General features: G+C 40.5%; 3 protein-coding genes across 3 annotated transcripts; all 3 read left to right on the forward strand.

Moving 5' to 3' along the window:
• Window positions 1-1,734: 1,734 nt before the first annotated feature.
• LOC117470167 lies at window positions 1,735-7,285 on the forward strand. Its single transcript, XM_034114761.1, has 7 exons — window positions 1,735-1,875; window positions 2,665-2,711; window positions 3,858-3,898; window positions 4,164-4,247; window positions 4,643-4,734; window positions 6,057-6,171; window positions 6,819-7,285. Exons 1-7 carry the CDS (start codon window positions 1,735-1,737, stop codon window positions 7,283-7,285), a joined length of 987 nt encoding a protein of 328 aa, XP_033970652.1.
• Window positions 7,286-9,859: 2,574 nt separating this feature from the next.
• On the forward strand, window positions 9,860-16,800 carry LOC117470201 (SAM domain-containing protein SAMSN-1-like). Its single transcript, XM_034114868.1, has 8 exons — window positions 9,860-10,036; window positions 11,009-11,086; window positions 11,525-11,650; window positions 12,048-12,165; window positions 12,350-12,501; window positions 13,066-13,281; window positions 13,653-13,797; window positions 16,010-16,800. Exons 1-8 carry the CDS (start codon window positions 9,980-9,982, stop codon window positions 16,144-16,146), a joined length of 1,029 nt encoding a protein of 342 aa, XP_033970759.1. The 5' UTR covers window positions 9,860-9,979; the 3' UTR covers window positions 16,147-16,800.
• Window positions 16,801-17,087: 287 nt separating this feature from the next.
• Window positions 17,088-24,172, forward strand: hspa13 (heat shock protein 70 family, member 13). Its single transcript, XM_034114870.1, has 5 exons — window positions 17,088-17,481; window positions 17,585-17,925; window positions 18,559-18,772; window positions 19,662-19,829; window positions 22,192-24,172. The coding sequence occupies exons 1-5, from the start codon at window positions 17,457-17,459 to the stop codon at window positions 22,770-22,772; spliced, it is 1,329 nt and encodes a 442-aa protein (XP_033970761.1). The 5' UTR covers window positions 17,088-17,456; the 3' UTR covers window positions 22,773-24,172.
• Window positions 24,173-24,512: the final 340 nt, after the last annotated feature.

Here is a 24,512-nt window from a genome sequence, read left to right on the forward strand (position 1 = left end):
AAGCTTTATGAAAACTCTATCTTGAAGGATATTTAAATATAAATAATTTTATAATGAATTTCCTCCACAATTCAAGATATCACAGTAAGCGAATGAAGGGAAGTACAACTATTAAACAAGTATTAGGTACAAATGTGAGGATATCTGTATTGTTTCTTTTAGTTTCTTCACATTTCAGTCAGACAACTTACGTGTTTCTTAATATGTTTATTAGAAGCAGCATATAGTTTGAGTTTGGCGTCTAGGCTCGGGCCTCATCACTCCACAGATTTACAAAGAACATTGAGTGATGATGAGATAACTATCCCCCGAGCCTAAAGGTGGAAGCTGGGGTGGAGGCTGGGGTGGAGGCTGGGGTGGAGGCTGGGGTGGAAGCTGGGGTGGAAGCTGGGGTGGAAGCTGGGGTGGAAGCTGGGGTGGAAGCTGGGGTGGAAGCTGGGGTGGAAGCTGGGGTGGAAGCTGGGGTGGAAGCTGGGGTGATGGTGGGGCAGGCAAGCAGCAGCAACATGAAACACAGCAGCAGGAACATGAACGCAGCAATAGCAAGTGAACACAGCAGTGGCAGCCGCAGCAGCATAGCGAGGCAGAGGCAGGAAGACCTGGTAGCTTAAATAGAGCGGCATGTTTAGGAGAATGTGTTTGGTTGGTTGTAAGGGGGACGAGGTGCGTCACATGTTAATGTATGATTGGTGCTCGAGTTGACTGCCTGAACTAGCTCACAGGCTTCGCCCCATTTAGTCCAATACCGACGAGATAATAAACATTCTTTGAGATTTAAAACCTAAAAAGGTCATCAACTGACGATGACATTGGATCAAATCTCCTCCTTTGTTGCCACTGAAAATGTCCGTCTGTTCAGTAAAAAGATAAGACGTCAACATACAGACAAGACGAAAGGGATGAAGAGAGAAATTGTTCCTAGAAGGAATCCAAACAAGCCACACACATTTTAATCCTGACTGAAATCTGTGCTGAGTAAATTTCAATCCTCCACTACATCCCTGGTTGACAAGCAAATTGAAAAGAGCTTTGGAGTAGCATTAGCAGCATATCCCTACAGTCGTATCAAATCCTCATAACTCTAATTGTATGTCTATTTTAAATACAGCAAACATGTATGTCTTGTTCAACCATTGAGGTTTTTCTCAGTTGTAGGCCCTGGAAACAATCATTTAAGCTGATGTGTGAGCCTGTATGACATTTCCTCACCACTAACAGGAAGTAGGCAACCTACAAATCTTGCGCAATATGTGGGCACTACTTGTTTCATCATTAGTATTAATCAGATGTAATCCATCAGTACGGAGGAAACCCATTCATGAATCAAGCTTGCTGAGAAAGTTTAACTGAGCAGCTGTCTGTCTGTCTGTCTGTCTGTCTGTCTGTCTGTCTGTCTGTCTGTCTGTCTGTCTGTCTGTCTCTCTGTCTCTCTGTCTGTCTGTCTCTCTGTCTGTCTCTCTGTCTGTCTCTCTGTCTCTCTGTCTGTCTCTCTGTCTCTCTGTCTGTCTGTCTCTCTGTCTGTCTCTCTGTCTGTCTGTCTGTCTGTCTCTCTGTCTCTCGGTCTGTCTCTCTGTCTGTCTCTCTGTCTGTCTCTCTGTCTCTCTGTCTGTCTCTCTGTCTGTCTGTCTGTCTGTCTCTCTGTCTGTCTCTCTGTCTGTCTCTCTGTCTGTCTCTCTGTCTGTCTCTCTGTCTGTCTGTCCACGTGGCATCAGGAGGGGTCCATGGACAGCCTGTATGAGGCGGTGCAGAGCTCTGGTGACGGACCCCCCCCCACCCATCCCCAGCCGAGCCTCCAGCCGAACATGCAGCCGCTCCTGCAGCCCGGCGGTGCTGCTGGACGACAAGTGGCACGGCTCGGGAAGATCCATCTCTATGGTGAGAGAGTCAGAGATCCAGAAATGTATCATTACAGCAAAGAAACAGTGCAGATAACAGCCCAAAATAAGACAATAGACAACAATGGAACGAAAATAAGTAGCAGCGTTGAACATAAAAGTAATGAGGCATCAGCAAGTGACCACTTTTATCGTGTGCGAGAAGTAAAAGTATGTGTATGTTGAACAACAGTCGTGTAACAGTCTGAGGAAGTGAAGCAGCAGCCAGTAATAATAAAGTAAAATGTATATTTAAAAGATTCAAAGGTTTTATTGTCATATGCACGTGTAGAAATGGCAATGAAATTATTTTGACCTGAGCTCCTCCAACAATGCAACATAATGAAATACAAAAAAAATTATATTTTTTAATATATATTGTACATAGACGCTCCTATAAAACAGTGTGATATATTCGGCATTGGTTTGGTTGTTGACCGGGTGGCTGTGGTGGTTGCCTGACTGCTACAGGGAGAAAGGAGAAAGAAAAGGAGGAACCTACACTGTGTGTCCGCTCATACTGCATGCATGACATACGGATTATAGGCGGCCTGCTAACAATCATAATCAGATTGTAAGGGTCACTCCACAGAGGAATTGGGACTTTTGGCCTCCTAGCCACCAGATTGTACTTTCAAAATAAAGCTGATTATGAAACAGTTGAAAGCTGCTGCTGAAGCCACACAATTCAGAATTGTGAAATACATGTAATTGAACAATCACTCATTAAATCATTATTTGTGCAGATAATAAACTAACATCTGACTGAAAATGCTTTGTTTTCATTCAGGAGATGCCACAGATGCATAGGACCATCTCTAATGAAAAGAAAAGAAGGTGAGAGTATTTTGTGACTACTACTCATTGTGTCATTATGCTGTAAACAGACACTGAAACTGAATACAAAACATTGTAATCATGCAGGCTTCTACTGTAAAACCTTCTTTCTGTTTCTTTTGTTGAACGTGCGTGTAAACTGCAGAGAAAATCACGCAGTGAAAGGGCTTTTGTCTCCCATAGAGTAATAATATGGCTCCCTGTTTATTGTCACCGCCTTTTACAGTAACACTGGAAATCCTTCCTGCTACAGCTGTGCTCTTCGTCTTATTCTTATGTCTAGTTCAATTGGTCTCGACAATTCAATAATGTATCTTAAAGGTGGGGTAGGTAAGTTTGAGAAACCGGCTCGAGATCGCTAGAATTTGAAAATACACAACCGGAGAAAATCTGCCACTTCCTTATAGAGCCCCTCCTCCAACACACACGAACGCGCACATGACCAATGAGGGCACGAGATAAGTTTGTGCACAGATGGAAGGCTGACAGGCAGGTAGGCCATCCAGTTATTTTAGCCGGGCCGGCTAAAATGATTGGTCGTGCTTTTTACAGTACTACGGCTTCCACAGATGACATTTTTTTATGGATTTTTTGTCAAAGCACTTAAGATATTTATTGCTATCGGGATGTTAAGAGCATTCCATGGAATATAACAAAAAGTGTATCTCGAGCCGGTTTCTCAAACTTACCTACCCCACCTTTAAGAGGAGCGACAGCCCATTAGACATTGGAAACAAATAATATATATTTTATTTTTTTTGATTGTTAGTAAATGCTCTTTGACAAGCAGTCTCCTGCAGACAGTTGAAAAAGCAGACGGCAGATTATAGCTGGTTGACTAGGATTGAAGGCCCGTTTGCTTACAGTCTGCAGTCACCTCAACACCTTCACTCCCCGGCACAGTTTGAGGAACAGATCATGCACCTCTGCACGATATCTAGCTTGTCATGACTCCTCAGTTTAGTCATGTTATGTGCTCTATGGTTAGCTTTTGTTTTGAAGTGTCTGTCTTTTTGTATCGGTGGGATTGTTTTGGTTTGTTGTCAGGCTGAAATGCCAGATCATCTTTACTTAGTTCTCAGAGTCTACCCTAAATGACTCTTATTAGAGGCAGTTGTGTAATATCTTTGATTATTTTACTTTCAGAACACATATATCCAAATCTGCCTCAGATAACGACACACTAGGTGAGTACAAACAATGTCCTTTGGGTTTTGTTAATTCTGGGTATTTATTTTCTTTCAATTGGACCTCTATCCTCTATCCTACACCTTAAGGAAGACTGCAGCACAATATTTGAACTTCTCTGAGTTCGAAAGAAAATACTGTTATGGGGATTATTTAGATTAAAAACCTCCGATGACCTTCTGTGACTCCGAAAACAATTTCATTCATTTAATGTGGATGCATTTAAAAACCCAAATGTTTGTGATTTGTCTCCCTCCACGGCAGATAACCCCGGCTGTAATGCTGCAGTTTGGCCGTCTGCCAAGAGCCAAGAAGATTTAGTCCGCATCCCCAACAATCACAATGAAGGTAAATTGGAAATAAATAGGTTAAGCTCATCTATATGGCAATGTTCATTTGGAATCTCAGCATGACGTCCTAAGACTTGAGCTGGGTTTTCCAACCAATTTTGGGGATTAAATGCTGCACCAAACAAGCACTGTGAATGTTGTACCCGATCATTTCTATTGAGGCACATGAGGAAGGGATGTTCAATGTCCAATGTGAAAAGAAAGAATGATTACAGCAAAAGCTATTTTAGAAATACCTTACTTTAAGATGGACTTGAACAAAGGTACATTTGTCCTTTAATCTTGAGAAACTGAGACATGAATAAATCAGCTTCCTGGGTTTGTTGTTGTTGGGGTATATGTTTTTGCAGTGTTTCACTAACCTGATGATTGTTACATGTTGTTTCCCTGCAGAAATGAAAAAGACTAAACACAAAACAGAAACCAAAGATGGGAAAGGAGTTCATTCAGGCACAAAGAAAAAGGAGAAACCACACTCAAGCCACGTAAGAATAAAACAGAATCACTACAGTCTTCTAAGCCAGGTTCCCCTATTGATGGTAACCTAATGAAAAGTAAAAGTACATTTAAACAGAAATATTTTAACCCCTTGCCTGAACTGAAGCTGACTCCTTTGATTGCTTCTGTAACACAATTACATCACTATGTCATGTAAATAGAGAGCTTTTTGAACATTAAAGCATGGAAACATGTCACAGTAGAGACAGAAAATACAAATATGAACCTTCAAAATGATCATAACATGTCGTCTTTAAACAAAATGCTCCCCCTTTATCTCTGCACCACTCTTATTAACACAGCATTAACATACTGATGCATCCCTGACAACCTAAGCATCTACACAAATGTACCTGTTGCTGCACCAGTAGATGTGCAAATGTTTGCAAGTGCAGACTGGGGGTCACATGACGCAACAGGCCATTGTGTGTCTAACAGGCTGCCAACTGCTTGTGACATCCAGAGAGCCTCTGGTGGCCTAAATGGCACAATTGAACATAAATGCTTATTTAGTATTAATACAGTGCAGATGGCCCACAGAGGGTACTGTGTAATCTGTGGTCCAGAGAGAGATGTGAAAGAGTAGGACTGTGTGCGTGTGCGTGTGCGTGTGTGTGTGTGCGTGCGTGCGTGCGTGTGTGTGTGCGTGTGTGTGTGTGTTAGGAGGGTTTAGCAGCCTGTTGCCAGGTCACTCAGTGCCCATTCTGACTAATGCCCATAATAGTGAGAAGCAAACAAAGCAGAGCCTGCCAGTAGTGGATCAGCAGCAGCTCTAGTGTCTCACAATGTAGCTGCTAAAAGGACGAGTGACCCAAATGGGTAGAAGATATTATGCCCGCCCTTTCTATAAATAACCTCTAAAACCAAAACAAATGTCGAAAGCTATAAGCCCTACGAGGCTGCATAAGACAATGCTAAGATGTTAAACAGGTATAGTGTTTACTTTGTATTCTTACCACCAGTTCATCATGTTAGCATGCTAACATATGCTGATAACTATTTTAAAGAAATAACAGCTGAAGTGTTTCACAAAAAAATAAAATCTGAACCTCTTAGTAAGAGCTAGGATTGATCCTCTTTGGACAATGAATGTGTCTTAAAAATGTGATATCAATTGAATTCAATCTGGACCAAGTTGTAGACCTATCGACAGACACATTAATGCCACTAGCAAGGCGAAATGAGAGGTGGGAGCTACAAATGTTTTTCTATTAGCATAAAGTGCATTTAGTCGAGCAATCAGAAGAGATGTCATCTTCTAACAGAATTAGAAATTTCAATTTAAATTTCGTGTGTTGTATTTATTCAGAATCTACACGCCAATGGTGAGTCTAAACCTGCAGCCAAAAGAAACCAAAAGACTGGAAAGAAAGCTGGTGGAAAAAGCGGGAAAGATGGGTCGAAGAAAAACCACAACTCAAGAGGTGAGACAACTTTCTGTACCAACGACGAGATGACTGAGCCGTTTCCCTATTCCCTAGATTCATCTGTCCTTTTGTAACCTCCCTCTCCAGCGACTGAATGACTCATTTCCAAGACTAAACTTAGTCATGCTTACAGTTGCAGAATAGGATTTCAAGATTATTCTGCTCTGATGAATTTTACTTCTGCTCTGAAGTTTCTTAACTCCTTCAGTGTAGTTGCCTTCGATGCCTTTAGTACTCAGGGCTGCTTTAGAGTAAACAAGCATCCTTAAACTACTTATAGCTAATACAGACCACAAGAGATACTATTTTTCTGTTTGGCCATTTTAATATTCCCTCCTACTCTCTTTCCGGTGCTGTTTTATTGAGTAAAGTGGTCTCATAATAATAATAATGCCCATTTCCAGTGTAAAAGGTTTCTTCAATGTCTTTTGTAATAGTCTTACGACACTTGTGATGGTGTTACAACACTTAGTGGGAATTTGCAGAACAATGACTCACTCTTCATTGTGGTAATTAAGTTCTGTGGCAGCAACACCTCGACGTGACGCAGAAGCCTGACTCATGTGTCAATGTCAACATCCCTGAAGTTTCACCAGTAGAAAGTTGTGAATTGTCAGTTTTTCATTTATGCTTCTCTCTCTCAGTGAACTCCCCACCATGCGCTATGAGCCCACCCCTGGGACCCCACTATCTGGACGTGCCCTACAGGTCAGACAGGAGGCCCTACATAGGGAAGTCGGCCACCCTCCCAGTCCCCACTCAGGAGAACTCGACCCCGGGCCGACGCACAGACATGATGAGCCTCCCTGGTGGAGCGACCCCCACCCATACGTACCACCAGCGCTGGAGTAACCCAGGCGAGAGCAGCCCTTCCTGGGGGTCCGTGCAGCACACCTGCCGCCGGCCGCTCACAGAGTATCGCATGTTCTCCCCTGACTTCAGCACGTCCCCGGAGAAGGAGTGGGAAGAGGGTCAGCAGTGGGAAGAGGGACAGCAGCAGGAAGCGGCCCAAAGGGACAGCTTAAAACGGGACTGTAAACCCCAGACTTCCCCAAACGTGCCACGATCTATAACGGATGTGATTCTATCAGAAGCAGATGTAAGTTTCTAACGGTCACTATGTGTTTTGGAAACCATTAGTTAGTTCTTCCAAGAGCTTTGACATGGTTTGAGTCAGTGCTGTAGAGATTTTGAAGCTTAACTTTGCATCATGCACGTTCGCGCATCAGAACAGTTTAGTGCAACTACAGATTTACATTACTGGTCAATATGCAGCCCCAATGATGCCAAGCATAAACTTTTCTTGCCTTTTAGATGCACTCGTGCCCTAAATGCTGATGCAATGGTCTTGGATGGGTCTAAAGGATGCTGATAGGCAGATAGACCCATAGGGAGGTTCTTGTCCATCTGGTGGACACATTTCTGGGATTCAGTTGGTAATTCATTCATAATTTATCTTAGTGAGTATTAAAGCATTGTTTAGTGTTGTTTAACTGAACTTTTACTAAAAATCTGGTTAGTTTCTTTTGGTTCTGCCTCCACTAGGTGTTCTCAGACCATGTCAAGTGTTGATTGGTTCAATCATTTTGTTAACACCAATATTAGGATGCATATTATGTATTATTGTCATTTCATTGGTTAAAACAACATTTTCTTTCCCTGTTTTGGTAACTGGTAAACTGGTGCCCTTTTTGCACGTTTGCTACAACTGAAATTGTTACATTTACAGATTTTATCGGACCACAAATGTAACAATAATTAGGTACAGAACCGACCATTCGATGACTAGTTTGTTCGTAGGAGATAGGTCGCTATCCCATAGGCTCTTAACTCAGAATTTGCGTAGTCTCTAAACTGTGGGGAGTACAGCCGAAGAACCATTGTTCTAACCTATTTGAATTCAGCCTTTGGTAACCTTTGTGAAACATTTAAACAATGCATCATCGTTTGATTCAGAAACTGAACTTTTAGTTGGGAATCTGCCCTTAGATTTTCCCATTTGGATCCTTTCTATCAGTTGCTGTTCAGTACAGCTCGTTCGTCACACAGCACTAATACCGCTTCATTGTGCGGATTGACCTCTAGGGTCAGTGTCTCTGCAGACATCTATCAATACGGAGACCTCTGCTGATACCCAGAGAGCGTGTGCAGAGTGAACCCAGCGCAACACAAAGCGGTTAAAGCTTAACCTTACTTTGTGGAAAACTGTCGAAGTCGTAAAGGATGATCCAGTGTGGAGATTACATAATCTCTATAGATCTATCGTGTCATTGGTTCTCAGAAATAAAATGTAATTTCATTTGGCATCAAGCCTCTTAAGAGTATAGAAGTGATGGTGTAAAGGTTAAGACTCATTGGGCTCCCTATTTAATGAAATCAGAGCTCTTCTATGCGTCCGTTTCCTGGACCCACTTTACATGTACCATGTGACCTGTATCACACCGTCAAACAAATGTCCAATGACATTTTCCAATATTATAAAATTGTAAATATGCCGTACATTTCCAAAATATAGTATAAATCACACAGACTTAAAAAACTAATTAAATTCTCTTCTTCAGTTTTGGTAAAAAAAAAAGACAAACCAAACTAATAATTATATTTTAAAAGATAAGAAGATAAGGATACTTTAAAAAAAACAAAACAAGATTTATGTCTAATTTTTAACTCTATACATGAACAACTGCCCCTCCAGGGAGTCAAGCGCCTCTGAAGTAAAATAGATTAGAAACTCTAATCTGGATCGACTGGAGTTTACAGACTGATTGCATGCAGTGGGATTAGGCAATGGTTTTGTCCGTTGAATTCCCTTTTTTACAATTGATCAATTGAAATGAAAACACAGAGGCAAATCCCTGCATGGCAACATCAGAGCAGTGAATGAGAGCAAAGTATGATCCTGTGGAGAGTCAAACCGCCTCTTAGTTTCACCGGGGAGTTTTGTAACATGATAAAGTAAGGCTAGTGATTTTTAACCTTTTGTCAAGAACTAAAACTACTAATCATTTCCTGTAGATACATCTTGATGTTTCTAAGAGATGAAAATAAATCTATTCACTTCCACATTGAGAGCAGAAACAAAACGGAAAGCGTTTCGACATGACTAAGTTGCCACTTTCAGCTGTTCCTCTGTCCTACATCAGCACTTCCTCAAAATGATCCTCCCCACATTAAGACATTTAATGGATAACATAATTGCCCGCATCATTTACCATATCCAAGTTCCCCATTTCTAAACATTTGAGGAATTTTCAACTTTTATCCATCTTTTTTCCATGATTTCCTTTCGTTTAATCATTATAATAAAACATTTTACTCTACAGTTCTGTTTGTTTATAATGTCAGCTTAACCCTGATACTTTATGACTAACTCCAGTGGTTATATGACTGAGCTCTGCTTGGTGACAATACAGCCCAAATCTAAGCAGAACACCCCCACTAATGAAACTAAGTAGCCAATATGAAACAATCTCATCATCACCAGGTTATCACATATCTTCTGAAAAACAATTACCACAATTATAAAATTTAAGATCAGCCGTTCCTGGAAGTGGTTCTTTATGTTTTCGTCGAGCGGGCCACAAAATGCAAACTCAAGCACTTGTATTTTCCCCTTTCAAAGCAACACTGCTGTGAGGAACACAGTGTCAATTGCCTCACATCCTGTGTTGTGAGGAAGTGGAACAGCCAGCCCATCAGACAGGCAGCCACAGAGTTAGTTAACACATCACTGTCAGGAGAGAGGGGTAACGACAAGAGGGGAGCAAACACTGAGATTTGAAAATAACCTTAAAAACAGGAGAACATGTTACAGAGGACGGCCTCCAATGTGTCCGACAAAACAAAGAGCTGCAAGCCGAAGGTACGTGAAAAAAATTCAAACTAAATACGAGTGTAAAAGTATAGATGTCGAATATCAATTGTGACATTAGGAAATGACCAATGTCCTGAGGGGCAAAAAGAGACAGTTACAAATGTGTACAGGTTTTAGGTGCATTTTATGTAAAAGACACTTATTACCATTAAAACATATTCATAGTTGATGTAGGGTGTTTTTCTCCAAATTTAAAAAGTAAATTGTATTTGGAAGATTTTTTATAATGCAAAACAGACAAACCACAATGGCTTAAACTACTTAAAATGCAATACCACAGACATTGCAATTAGCGGGAAGAATAAAGATTTAAAACTGAATGTCTTTGATTCTGCTGCTGTACTGTGGGGTAAAGTGTTCGCCTGACAGAGGACGCTGCATTTAATCAATCCGCAGAAGGTTGTCTAGAAGTATGGAGCTCATATTTAACCCGGATTTCCAGGGATTACTCATTTATTCAATTCGGAGATGATGGGGAGTTGGGAGAGATTATAATGACTTTTAGTTTTATGAAAAAATGAACCGGAGCAAAGCTACGAGACCTATGTCATGAGGACAAAACAAAACAAAACAGTTTTTTGTAATCGACTCTTTTTTAAGTACGGACATGTTAGCCAGTGTTGCTGTATATAACCACATATTCTCTCTGCTGCAACATGACCACACAATGTGTACATTTTCTGGATACATCTACAGAGGGCACTAACAAATAATTAGAACATTTTGTCTTTCCATAAGAGAAGGGACATAACGAGGGTAGAGACCATGTACAAATCTAATCATATTTTGTCAGTAACATCCTCTCTGGAGTGAAGTTGGAGCATTTTTGTTTGTTTTTTGGCCTTAAGACAGCTGGGACAAGGACTCACAAATGCAATGAGTGGATGTTATGTAATGCTCGTTACACAAACAGTACAATTTGTCTTTATGTCATGCTTTGCTTTTTAATCCTCCCTGCAGCGCTCCACCAGCTTTGGCAGGTTTGATATCAGGAATCACTCTCCACAAGCCAAACCAGAGGAAAATGGAACAACCGTGGTATGTGGATTTATTATTTAATTTTTTATTTGTATGTGCTTAACTGCTAAACATATCATAGCAGCACCCATGAGAGCAGTTACTTGTCAATAACTTACCAAGTATTCATGTTAAGTATTTCAATATAAACATTTGCATTAAGAATGTTCCCCTTTTGCACTGTATGCTTACATATTCAAATATCTGCAGCCATTGGTGCTGTGACGTGTTTTGTATTAACCAGCACAAATTAGGTAAAGATGTGACTAAAGCATTTACAAACACAGGCACACACACACATTCTCACAAACACTTGATCTTCAAGCCTTATCTATGCCTTTAAGGGCAAAAACAAAGAAGGGAAAAACACCTTTGCTGTACTAGATGGGAGAAATACAATATGTCAAGGTCTTAAATATCACAGTACTACTATTTACTAAATTATCTCTCTTTTCACAGCACACAGAAAACTGCGAGACTTTGGACCCAAACAAATCAGCTGGACTTGGGAAGAAGATGAAGGCAATTTCTCTGACCATGCGCAGGAAAATGGGCAAGAAACACGCCAAGTCATTTTCTGAGGAGGTATTGTGTAAAAACTGAACTCACACAAACAACACTTTACCTCAGTTACAGTAAACCTGCCCGTCTTTCTCAAGAGTCCTATCACGTTCATCTCTTATTAACCCACATCCTCAGACTCAACGCTGTTTGCTATATTCAAATGACGCACTTCGCTCCGACTTACACTCAAACACGTATTTTTGCACCCTTGTTTGACTGTTATACTGAGAACTTGAAGTTGCTTAACTTGAAGTTCTCTGTTATAGTTTCCTTATTGCCTTTCACTTTCATGTACTTCATTAGTTAACTGGAGTTTGCACACTTTAGTCTATGATCCATTGAGAACTATAAGAATATTTGAGTCCGTACTCTCTTATATGTCTCAATAAAAACTGTATATCTGTTATTTTCCTCGCAGGCTGATGACATTGACAAAGACCCAGAAGCAGAGACAGAGAGCTGCCCTCCAGCTGAGAACAACCCAGCAAAGACAAGCAACTCCTTAGAGAGTCTTTACAGTGGCCAGAGCTCCTCCAGTAAGTACCTGCACTGCAATGTATGGGCCACAGAGTGCTGGGTAGTTTTAGCCAACATAGTGAACAAATATGTGGAGTTATATAACTAATTAAACAAAACAAAACCTTTCAAGGTCAGGGGATTTGTGTATCTATGAATAAACAGGTACAATGATTAGATAAGCATGACTGTGTGTGTGTTCAGGTGGTGTGACCAGTGAGTCCAACGGTTCTGGTCAGAGAGACAGTCTGAGGCTGGAGGAGGACGGATCGTATCAGGGACAGTTCAGCGGCAGAGCTCGGGTCCACACAGACTTTGTTCCCAGCCCGTACGACACAGACTCCCTCAAACTCAAGGTAAGATACAACACAGCAGAAGTGGCGGAAGCACTTAAAGAGGCCCCATTATGCTATGAGGGGTTTTACCCTTCCTGTAATGTGTTATATAGGTGCATGTAAATGGTCTGCAAAGGCTAAAATCCCAAAGTTCCCTCCAGAGGGAGTTTCTCTCCCACACACAGCCTGAAATGCTTCTAATTGGACTCCTTTGTTTACGTCTGCAACATAATGACATCACTATGTTACACTTGCACTTCTATTGGCTAGCACTCCAACACATTGTATGTTATAGGCTAGGGGCGGGACATCTTTTAGCGGTTGACCAATCATAACAGAGCCATCCAGCTAACTAATGAGAGCAGAGTATAGGCTCTGGTTTCAGACAGAGGGTGAAAAGAGCTGCTGCAGCACAGGCAGTATGAGAAAAATAAAGACCTTTTTGAACATTAAACCACTTGGATAGCACTTAAGTAAAATACACAGTGTTTTAATGTTCAGTAACAACACAGCTCTGATCTAAATTATTATTTTACAAGGTAAACATAATCTTTAATCTTCACATTCACTGTTATTTTGTCCTAGGTCGGAGACATAATCAACATCATCAGTAAGCCTCCGATGGGCATCTGGACCGGCATGCTTAACAACAAAGTGGGCAACTTCAAGTTCATCTACGTAGACATGTTGGTGGAGAAAGAGGAAGAAGAAGAGGAAGCTCCCAAGATCAGACAACAGAAGCTGAGCAAAAGACCTCGGCCTAAAACATTGCTCGAGTTACTGGAGCGACTGAATCTGGAGGTGAGGAAACATGTTTTTATGTGTTTACAAGTGAGAGGGTTTACAGATCATTACATGCATAAAATAAAAGCATTTATTAGAGTAAGCCCTTCTGAGCAGGAAGTAAGTGATAAAGAAAAAATAAATCTTGTGGTAGAGTTCAGCAAGTTAACCATTGCTATCTCAACCTCAACCTCAACGATGTATAAAGGTTAAACACCTGGCATTATCAATTCTCTCTCGAAACCTGTACCATCACTTTGTGAACACGTTGTTCCACTCGTGAAACTTCAGAGACTCAAGAGATGAAAGGTGACTGTGAAAACACTTTTTTTCTGAGCTCATGTACACTCTGTGGTTTGATGGTAATGAAGACGCCGCTGTTGTTGCAGGAGTACGCCTCTGCCTTGCTGCTGAATGGCTACCAGACAGTGGAGGACCTTCTGCACCTGCAGGAGAAACACCTGATAGAGCTGAACGTCCACGACCCCGAGGACAGACGCAAGATTCTCGCAGCTGCTGAGTGCTGCTACACAGGTCAGTAACATAGGCTACCATGCAATGACTATCACTTCTATTGAGTTGGTAATAAATTACATATTTGTTTCAACTTATCATATCAAATCAAATCAAGTTTTATTTATATAGCACATTTTTAAACGATTTTTGGTTGAGCCAAAGTGCTGTAAATATAATAAAAATACCCTACAGTAAAGACACTTTACAGCAAATACAACAGCACAGTTTGTGCAGAATATCAGTATGAGAAAACGACACCCTCTGTCCTTAGACCCTCACATCCATATGTGGTAATGTAATGACCTTTGAATAATGACACCAAAGGTTTGGTTCCCTAAGCCTTGCTCTTACTTTGAAATTATGTCTGCCTCTGCATTGCAATGTGTCTTTCACAATAAAGGACTTAGACATAAACATGATCCCTTCCTACAAGAGAGTATTTTGCTTAGAGGCACCTCCACAAAAAGACTTACAAGTCAACAAAATTACGTACAACTCGACAATACAGCATAAAGTAACATTTCCAGATAGCAGAACACTGGAAATTGTTAGCTGTGGAAACCCTTCTCAGCAAAAGAGCCCTGGTTATCGACGAGGCAAAGGAGGTGAAGGGCGAAAGTTAAAAACCAAATGTTGAGGTCAAGTGCCTATCAATACAGCTTTTTCACAAAACAAACAACAAACTTTCAAATAGCAAATGGACAAAGCTGTAATTAGCAAATAAATGCTAACCAAATTAGCATACCCAAAGGCTCCTTTAAACCTAAGGCTCACCAGTCAATCAAATTGCAAAAACAAACCTAGGACCAACATCTTGACCAAGCTGCCAATATTCAATCAGCCAATCAGAAATTAGCATTCAACATGGCTAACAGTAATTTTACAAAAATCTTTAGTGACTTTAGTAGCATTCAAACAGCAACAGAGACCATGATAAACATCTAAATAAGAACAGCCTGTTCCTAAAACATTTAAATAGTATAACCTTAAAGTTTAACATAAATATAAAACCAGGCAGGTGTAACTCAGTGCTTTTCAACAACTTGGTTGTAAGCTATTATTCTGCCAGGAAATAAAAAAGTGTTTTTTAAAATGTGAAAACAGAGGCATGGGTGCCAGACAGAAGAGAAATACATCCTGTGTGCTCTGAGAGGCTTATCACTGGTTTCCTGTCACTCAGAGAGAAAGTGCTTGAGGTGTTCCAATCTGATGTCTCGAAGCAGAAGGCTGATTATCGCTGTGTGAATAAAAAAAAACGACTTTCCCGCATGAAGAGGAACAACATCCTCTTGCAAGTTTTGTTCAGGCTGTTGTTAAACTGCAGTTGTAGACGAGGCAAATTAAAAGCCATTGTATTTGTTGTCTGGTTGACAGCGCGAGTAAACAGATGGCGTGCCTCTGCCAGGCTTATTGACTCAATTTAATCAAGCTGAACTCCATTAGGCTAGTGGTTTAGCAACCTGGACAGGAGGATTAGCAGCTTCCATCAGTGGAGTAGAAATATTAAAGAATGGCAGAATATTTGTACTCTGTGTGAGTGAATAATGCAGCACGGCCACCGCCTCACCTGGATTAAGCTTTGATGAGGTGTTGGATGTATCAAAGTGTCCAAACTGATGGACGAGATTTCTTTCATATTGCACATTGCATATATCTAAGTAGTCTAACATTTATTTGACTAATCTCTGAGAGTGGGGAATAAAAGTCTAAGAAGACATTACATTTTGGGGTGTCTTTGTTTATAAATATCTTTATTTTATATTTGTATTGCACATTCTTACTTAAACATCTCATGTTTATACACATTTTAAATTCTATTTTTTGAATTTCTAAGTTTTAAATGTTATTCTAAAATGGAGTAACTATAAATGTTTAAAAATGCAAATTCTCCCTGGGATAAAAAAGTATTTTGTTTTTGTTCCGATTAATATCAGAGTGACATTTGCAGAAGTAACTTCAGCATTTAGTTATTAAGCCAATCAAAGCCAGCCAGCAACACATTCTCATTGTTTCCTGGGAAATGTAGCAATTATAACCTTTAATGTTAAAAATAAAGTATTGCTATCACAGAAATAGATCGTTAAAAAAAGACTCAGCCTTTAAATGTGGGTTAATTTCCGCTGACTAGAGCACTTGGAAATGATTTAATTTCCTTTAATGCGGTTGAAGACAGAAACGTTTACTATTATGACATTTGATTAAATTCCATTTAACTTGTTTTCGACCGCAGGTGACGAAGTTAAGGAAACGGAGGAGCAGAGATCCTCCCACAGTCAGCAGGAAGAAGACAGCGACTGTCCCAGAGACTCGGGTTGCTTTATTCCATCTGAATGTACAGAGAGGCTCACAGAGGCTGTGGACTCTTAGTGAGAATACTCCTCAGATGGATACGATGACTATTGGGATTAAAGTATTTTCTTAAGGGTGATGGCTTCGAAAATTATCAAAATGTCAAGTTAATATCCCTTATTACAACATTCTGAGCACATGCTTGCCTAATGTAGAAGCGTTTTAAGAGTGTAATTGAACAAACAACCTGTACTCAGAGTCATTTTATCCATTTGTCGCTAAAATAATAATAATCAAGTTGTACGTTTTGATATAAAGAGTTTTCTTTATTTTATGTTGTTGAAAAAGTGACATTTTATTGAATTAATGTCATTTGTATTTATTGCATTCTAAATCATTCAGTGTGTTTTCCATAAAAAGCCTTTATTTATCACATCTGTATCATTTCACCCTTTCTCATGGTATATTTTTTCTTCTCATTAATGAAGTGAAGGATGTTTTTGAAATGTGGCGTCTGGGTTTGAAAAATGCATATTCAAATGTTGCCTATATTGTATACTGTACAGGAGAAAATGTATTTTTTCTTAGTGTGTGTGTGTGTGTGTGTGTGTGTGTGTGTGTGTGTGTGTGTGTGTGTGTGATGTGCCTGTGCATGAATTCATGTTAAAGTCAGCATTCAAATGTTTTCAAAACTTTTTGTAAATAAAATAAAAGCAATGCAATAAAATATTATTTTTCAGAATGATTTATTTCAGGTACCAGTTCAGTGCCTGATAATAGTTATTGATGCATTTACATGCCATTATATAATATTAAGACAATTTGTTCAGAAAATTAACAAAAAAATATATAAAAAGTGATTTTTATTTATGTTATGAAGTTAGAATATTCTTTTTTCATGTTGTCATATTTTTTATGTCAACCTTTTGATTCATTATAAAAACAGTTACAATAATAATATAATATGAATTAATAATACAAATTATAACACTACTACTGCTAACATATTATTATTATTAATAATAATTCACTCCATCTCAAACATGGATGTAAGAGAATAGCCCTGGCTCTGTCTGGTTGGCTGGGAACACGGAAACGTCTGAAACTTTCATATTACGTTGCATGTCGCTAGAGTTCATGGGAAGTGTAGTATAACGGCAACATCAACTATAATATTCGTGGCGTCTATGGTGTGAGTCTCAGACTACATTACCCAGCATCCACAGGGCGCCATGCAATGTTGACGTGTATTTTGTTGCTAATCTGAAAAACTCCTATTTCGCATCACACAGCTGTCACAGCCGGACATCATTTAACCAAAACTTGGAACATTTGACCGACATTGTGTTATATTTAAGCGGTTGGTGAGTTCGAAACAGTTTGTAACGATGTCCGGAGAAATCTCTATGATTGGTAAGTTAAATAACGGTTATTTCCACTCTGTAATTAGCCGGTGACAGTATGCTAACACATGAGCTAACTTGCTTGGTCCTCATCACCTGTTGTCCCGGTCTAGGTTCGGTTATCCTGGCCCTCTTCCTGGCAGGATACCTGGGTCAGCAGTACTTGCCGCCCCCCAAGCCCAGAGTGATCGGCCTGGATCTGGGCACCACCTTCTGCTCGGTCGGCGTCTTCCATCCTGGCAGCGGGGAGGTGGAGGTGATCGCGGATGAAGAGGGAAGGAAGAGCATCCCCAGCTCCGTCTCCTTCACCACCACTGCGGTGCTGTCCGGACACGAAGCCGTGGAGCTGGCCGACAACAACCCTCAAAACACCATCTATGATGCAAAGAGGTTCATAGGGAAGATATTTGAGCCGGAAGTCCTGGAGCAGGAGAGCGCGCGGTACCCGTTCAAGGTGGGTCGTGATGGGGTTAGTTCCCAGTGACTGACCGGAACTACTTTGCATGTGATTGCAAATTAGCAGTGGTGGAAGAAATATTCTGAAAAAGTAAAAGTCCTGCATTCCAAATCTTACTTAAGTAAAAGTATTATCACCAATATAAAATATAACAAGTAAAAGTAATCATTGTGCAGAAAAATTGCCTTTGTGTGTATAATTATATTTATATATGTGACATTTCTAAATAATATTGTTGCATCGAGTAGCATTTTACTGTTGTAGACAAACACAGTTCTGAATGACTTTTTTGTCAAATATTTTAATTATTTTACTATTTTATGACTTAAAGAGTTAGTCCACTAGTATACATTTTAGAGATGCATTTTGTTAAAAGTAGCTTTAGCTGTTTAATGAATGTTGTGGAGGAAAATTACATTATTTCCCTTTTGAATGTAGTGGAGTAGAAGTACAAAGTAGCATTAAATCGAAATGCTCAAGTAAATTACAAGTACCTCAAACTTGCACTTAAGTACAGTGCTTGAGTAAATGTACTTAGCTAATTTACCAAATCATGTTGAAATATCCCCTTACTCTCAGTTTTGTTATTCTCTCATCATCACTGACTCTGTTTGTTTGTGCCTCTTTCAGGTGATAAACAATAACGGAAGTGCAGAGTTTGTGATCTCCACCAACCACACCTTCACTGTGAGTCCAGAGTTCATCGGCTCCAGGCTGCTGCTGAAGATGAAGAAGATGGCCGAGCGACAGCTGGACGTACCCATCCAGAAGGCCGTCATCTCGGTGCCCGCGGAGTTTGACGAGAGACAGAGGAACTACACCGTGAGGGCCGCTAACCTCGCTGGTCAGTTCTCTTATTATTTAAGCTGATAGTTTAATATCTTTATGTGTCATTTGAAAAAGCTGCACCTGCATCTAAAACACATATAGCTACTGTTATACTTGGATATTTTTTAATTAAAGGTCTCCTATTATACTATTTTTAGGCATATATTATAGGTCTCAGATATATACAAATATATAAAAAAACATGTCTATGAAGTGTTTTGCTCAAAATACCAAACAGATGACCCATTCTAGCCATGCCTCATACCCCTCTATTTCAGCCCTGTTACCAAAGTGCTGATTCTGGGTCCGTAGCTTTAAAAAAGAAAAGGGGGAGCTTATGCAGGAGAATTCTACGAGATACTCAGCTAAATGCTGCCGTGATGAAACGCCATATCATGTTCAAAACCACATCAAGGATTATTTCTGTAACAGTATGAAGCTCAAATGCTTCTTTTGTGAGGTGAGTTCCTTTTTTTTTATAAAAAAGCTTTTTTACACATACTCTCTCCAGTACAGGTTAGCTCTGAGTGTTAGCGATGCTTGCTAATGTAAACAAAGACCATATTACGTCCAAAACACATCGCATATTGTTTCTGATAGCGACGTTTCTGATAGGGCCGTGGGTGTAAAGCCAGCCCACATTTCCGATATTACGTCATATCGGCAGCGAATCTGGATCAGCTCCGTTGTAGCCCCGTTTTTAGAGATTTGGGTATAGAGGAAAAGAGAGAGGGTTTTGTTTTCTGACACTTTGTGAGTTCCCTGACACACCGGGGACACATATTTATGTATAAAAGACATCAAAAAGTGCATTTTGCATGATAGGAGACCTTTAAGATCCATAACAGCCTTTCTTCCCCACACACATGCGCCACATTCGTTACATGTTTTCCCGTGTCCCTCAGGCCTGGAGGTGCTGCGCGTGATCAATGAGCCCACAGCGGCGGCCATGGCGTACGGCCTGCACAAGGTGGATGTGTTCAACGTGCTGGTGGTCGACCTGGGGGGGGGGACCCTGGACGTTTCTCTGCTCAACAAACAGGGAGGCATGTTCCTCACCAGAGCCATGGCAGGTAAGGACTCTCACTGATACGAGATATGAGGTGATATGAGCACGCTTTTGTCAGAAAATTGGAGCTTCAGCTTTTGTTGCGCAGTTCATGTCCCAGTTAAAGGATTTAAGTATCATTTTCCTCTGTGTCAGGCAGGGGAATTGTAAAATGAGACTAGATAGACACGTCCTTGAAGCAGAATCAGGTTTATTGCTGACTAGCTTCACACAAACGAGATATTTGCTTTGGTGTGAAAGGTGCATACATAAGAGGAATACGTCATAGAAAAGGAGCAATAATTGTGCTATTACAAAAACTATTTAAAAATAGTTTTTTTTAACGGGAGACAACGGGAAAATCCCCTCTCTTTGCCCGCTCACAGACCCCCAAAGGACGGCCTAGAGACCTCCAAGAAAAAAAAACTAAGTAGGCTACAGTAAAAATATGACAAGTACAATAATTTAAAGTTGCAAGTTTTTAAAATAGGAAGTGTTGAACAGAAATATGCAAAATATTCTGAGGGGTGTGCAGGATTCACAGTATAACATGAATAAGATTAGTTCACACAGTTCACTTAGATATTGGATATCGTAATATGGCAATGTTGTATTTTCCCGGTTTTAAAGGCTAAATTAATGTATTTTTCAAATGTTTTAGTCTTTTACCCACATCCCCTCCTTACTGATGATCACTCGTCAAAAATGTCAGTGTTAATATTTCTATGAAATGACCAATTCTCAACCCAACATATCGTCACAAAATCGAGGTATTAGGTCAAAATGATAGTGATAATTGATATACTCCATATCATCCAGCCCTAGGTCTGTGATCTTAACACTTTGAAACATAATCTGGGAAGTTAAACCTTGGTTCTGTTAGTCAGTCTGTCATACAGATAGATTAGGTGTTTAGAATTCGTTCAGACAATAATCAGGTAAAATGTAGCATCTATATATTCTGTAACGTCGCAAAAAAACTAGTATAAGTTAAATGTGTTGTTATAACCAGGGGTGCACATAACTTTTTTAGTGAGTTACTCAGATGAGTACCAGGAGACAGCGTTTGGTACTCACCCCACATGAAGCGTGGTTTTAATAAGTGTAGTCTTCCTCACTGTCCTCCTCAGTGTCTCCTTCACTGTCCTCTATTTACACTTCTTGCATGCTAGATGATGAAGATGCACCTCCCTGTCTCTTTTAAGCCTCCGATTTGCTTTCTCCAAAACTTGTTGCCAAAACTGTGAAGTCCTTGCATTTCCTGAGGCCAAGTTGAAGGATCAAATACTAAGAAATGATCACATGACTTGTAGTCATATCTGATTTCAGAGGAGGGAAGTAACAAAGTACATTTATTCAAGTACTGTACTTAGGTACAATTTATGCTACTTTGTACTTCTACTCCACTACAGTTCAGAGGTAAATCATGTACTTTTCCTCCACTACATGTAGTTAATACATTTTAGTTACTTCACAGATCTGGATGAATGATGTGAAATATAATCAAGTCTTAAATCAGACTTTAGTTCCACCTGGAGTAAATTCACAAGCTACCCTGCAGTAGCCTATACAAAGTCATTCAAACTAATTTTTAAACACTTTAATGATCAATAATTATAAAACATATCATATACATTATTATGAAATGGACCAATCTGCAAAATGACTACTTTTACTGTCGCTACTTTAACTAGGTGTTGATGATAATACTTTTCTAATTTTACTTGAGTAACACTTCATCCACCTAACCCTGTCTGATTTCAAACTCTTCCATTAACAGCCTGAGTAAGTTTGCAGGCAGCTGTGTGTTTTAACTGCAGCAGCTTGACCACAGAGCGTGAACGTTGTGATCAGCTGATTTTGCGCAGTTCTCCAGTGTGTGCGCGGGGCACAGAATGTGCACAGGGGAGTCTCCCACTGCAGCCAGTTGATGTAGTTTTGGTACAATTCTGTTGTACACACCGACGTTAACAGCAGCCCCGTCTGTGCACACGGCGACCAACTCTGTCGTCCAGTGATCTAAGCCTCTTTCTCCTGTGAAGCTTCACAGGTCCGTCGGTTATGCCCTGCGCGGCACGGCCAGCACCCAGTTCAATCAGTCATAGAAAGTCCGAAGATTTTTGCAGGGAGCGAAACGGCAAAGTGGCTGCTTAATGTCTTTGTTTTTTTTGGACAGGTCTAATAATTTACTCCACTGAGTGTTGACAAGAAACACGTATAGACGAAATATGTGTTTTTGTTTTGATGACCTATCAGGTACGCAAAGGCGCGTTGTGACACAAGTGACGTTACGCATTTCAGATTGTTGCCGCGCATGCGTACCTGCGTACCAGTTATGTGCACCCCTGGTTATAACCTTATCATGATTAAACTGTGTTTCTTGGCAGGGAACAACAAGCTGGGAGGTCAGGACTTCAGCCAGAGGTTGCTGCAGTACGCCATGGAGCGAGCCCAGCAGGAGTTTGGCGTCCCTCCCACTCTGAAAGAGGACATCCACCGCCTCCGTCAGGCCGTGGAAGCCGCCAAGCTCAACCTCACCCTCAACCCCAGCGCCTCCATCCGCGTCCCCCTGCACCTGCACACCCCCGACAGCTCAGAGTCCCCCGGAGGCTCCGCTCCTCCTCCGGTTCTCTTCCAGACCGTGATCACACGGGAGCTGTTCGAGGAGCTCAACGAGGACCTCTTCCAGAAGATCCTGGTCCCCTTGGAGACCGTGTTGGCCGAGGGCCGCCTGGACAAACAGGAAGTGGACGAGATCGTTCTGGTGGGCGGCTCCACCCGGATCCCGCGGATCAGGAGGCTGATCAGCGAGTTCTTCGGGAAGGAGCCCAACACGTCGGTAGACCCCGACCTGGCCGTGGTGACAGGGGTCGCCATCCAGGCCGGCATCATGGGGGGGTCCTGGCCCCTGCAAGTGAGCGCCATCGAAATCCCCAACAGACACCTGCGCAAGACCAACTTCAGCTGATCAGAGTTATTTATGTAAACGATCAAAGGGATGCCTCAAAGACTTCATAGCTGTTTCATGCTTTAATTATGTGCGTCATTTAAAACCTGCTGAAGTATGAGGAACTGCCAACAAAACACACCGTCACCTGAACCAGGAAGATACTCAGGTTTTTAACTCATGATTCTTGTTTGTGTAAGTGCCACATTTCACAACATTCCTCTTAGACAGATTCTAACTGATAGCATCTACAGAAGTGAACAGTCCTGTTTTGTTAAGGGACAGATTATTTTATTTTGCACAAAGCTTCCGCAGAAAGAAAATAATGACTGAAAATGTGAAGGAGAAACTTCTCAGCGTCAATGATGCTTCTTCATGGTAGATACTTTCATGGTGTTCAATTCAGGGAGCAACCATTTCAAGGACTTACAACCTAGCCAGTAAATCTTCTGCTAATTATGTATTTATTTATTCATAAGCGGTGTGTGTCAGAGGTAGAGACACAGTGTGTTCCTGTTCAGAAAGCTGCTATACTGTTGGAGGTGCGTGGAGGTGTAACAGTTTTAAGATGTATAATTAATTTCAAACAGATTCACAGCATTGCCTACAGACGAATCACCTCGATAATGAGTAGGTGTGGTTGACTCGGCTAATAGGTAATGATGCATGTTGAGAGAAAGCCTAACTATTCAAACAGTACTGTAACATCTCACATCACTAGCACCACCTCTCGCTCATGCTCAGTGCTGCACCTCCACTTGTTGACTAACTGTTTTTGTGCAATAGTGAGCCATTTGTGTAGCAGGGACTTATGTTTGTGCTGCATGTGAGAAGTAGAAACTGCAGCCTGCTTTTTCTGCTTTAGGTAGAGAAAGGTGACTATAGACCTGCAGGAGGACCAACGCTTTGCTTACCGGTGCTTTGTGGATTTGGAAATGGACCTGATGAATGCCTTCAATTGTGACAGAATTGTATTGAATAATTTACTTTGAAGAAAATTATCTTGCTCTTTTTGTGGTGGATTTTAGGCTGGTTACTGAAAATCCAGTATGGTCCAATATTCCCATTTCCAACCAAGAACTCAAGTTACCTTCATTCCTTTAAAAAAGTATTAAGACTACATTTTGCCTAATTTCATTCATGAATCAGTTTATTTATTATATCGACTTTTGTTCTCATTTGTCGTACTTCTCATGTTGAAACTAAGATCTTGATATAATGGAGCCTTTAACTAAAGAAGCAGATTGCCTTTGATACCGTACATATCATTATTAGTCCCTTTTTGAAAGAGGGAGAAATTATGTGACTAAGATCTATTTTTATAGGTCGTGTCATACTCACTGAAGTCCAGCCACCTCAACATTGACGAAGAAGTTTGAACTTACAAGCCGCAATTAAAATGATTTCCCTTCGCTAACTCACTTGTCTCTTTATTTTTTTATTTCATATTCCCGGGCTTTTCACACTCCTGATCCGCACATTTTTTATCCTTTTGGTGTTTGGGAAAGAGGATGCTCTTGAGAACTTAAGGCAGTAAAACTATTTTTGATTTGATTCAAAATGTAGCATGGGCGGTTCTCCCCTCCAAAAGAATACATCTATGATAATGCAATTCATGTAAAATACTAACTTACTGTGCTGTAACCTGGGCAACGGGATTTTTTCAGTAATGTAATTTAATAAGTGGAAATTAAGTTACTGAAACAAATATTAAGAAATGAAATAAACACAAAGTTTGGCATAATAAATACTGTATTTATT

The sequence above is a fragment of the Trematomus bernacchii genome, unplaced genomic scaffold, assembly GCF_902827165.1.
Source record: "Trematomus bernacchii unplaced genomic scaffold, fTreBer1.1, whole genome shotgun sequence".
Lineage (NCBI taxonomy): Eukaryota > Metazoa > Chordata > Actinopteri > Perciformes > Nototheniidae > Trematomus > Trematomus bernacchii.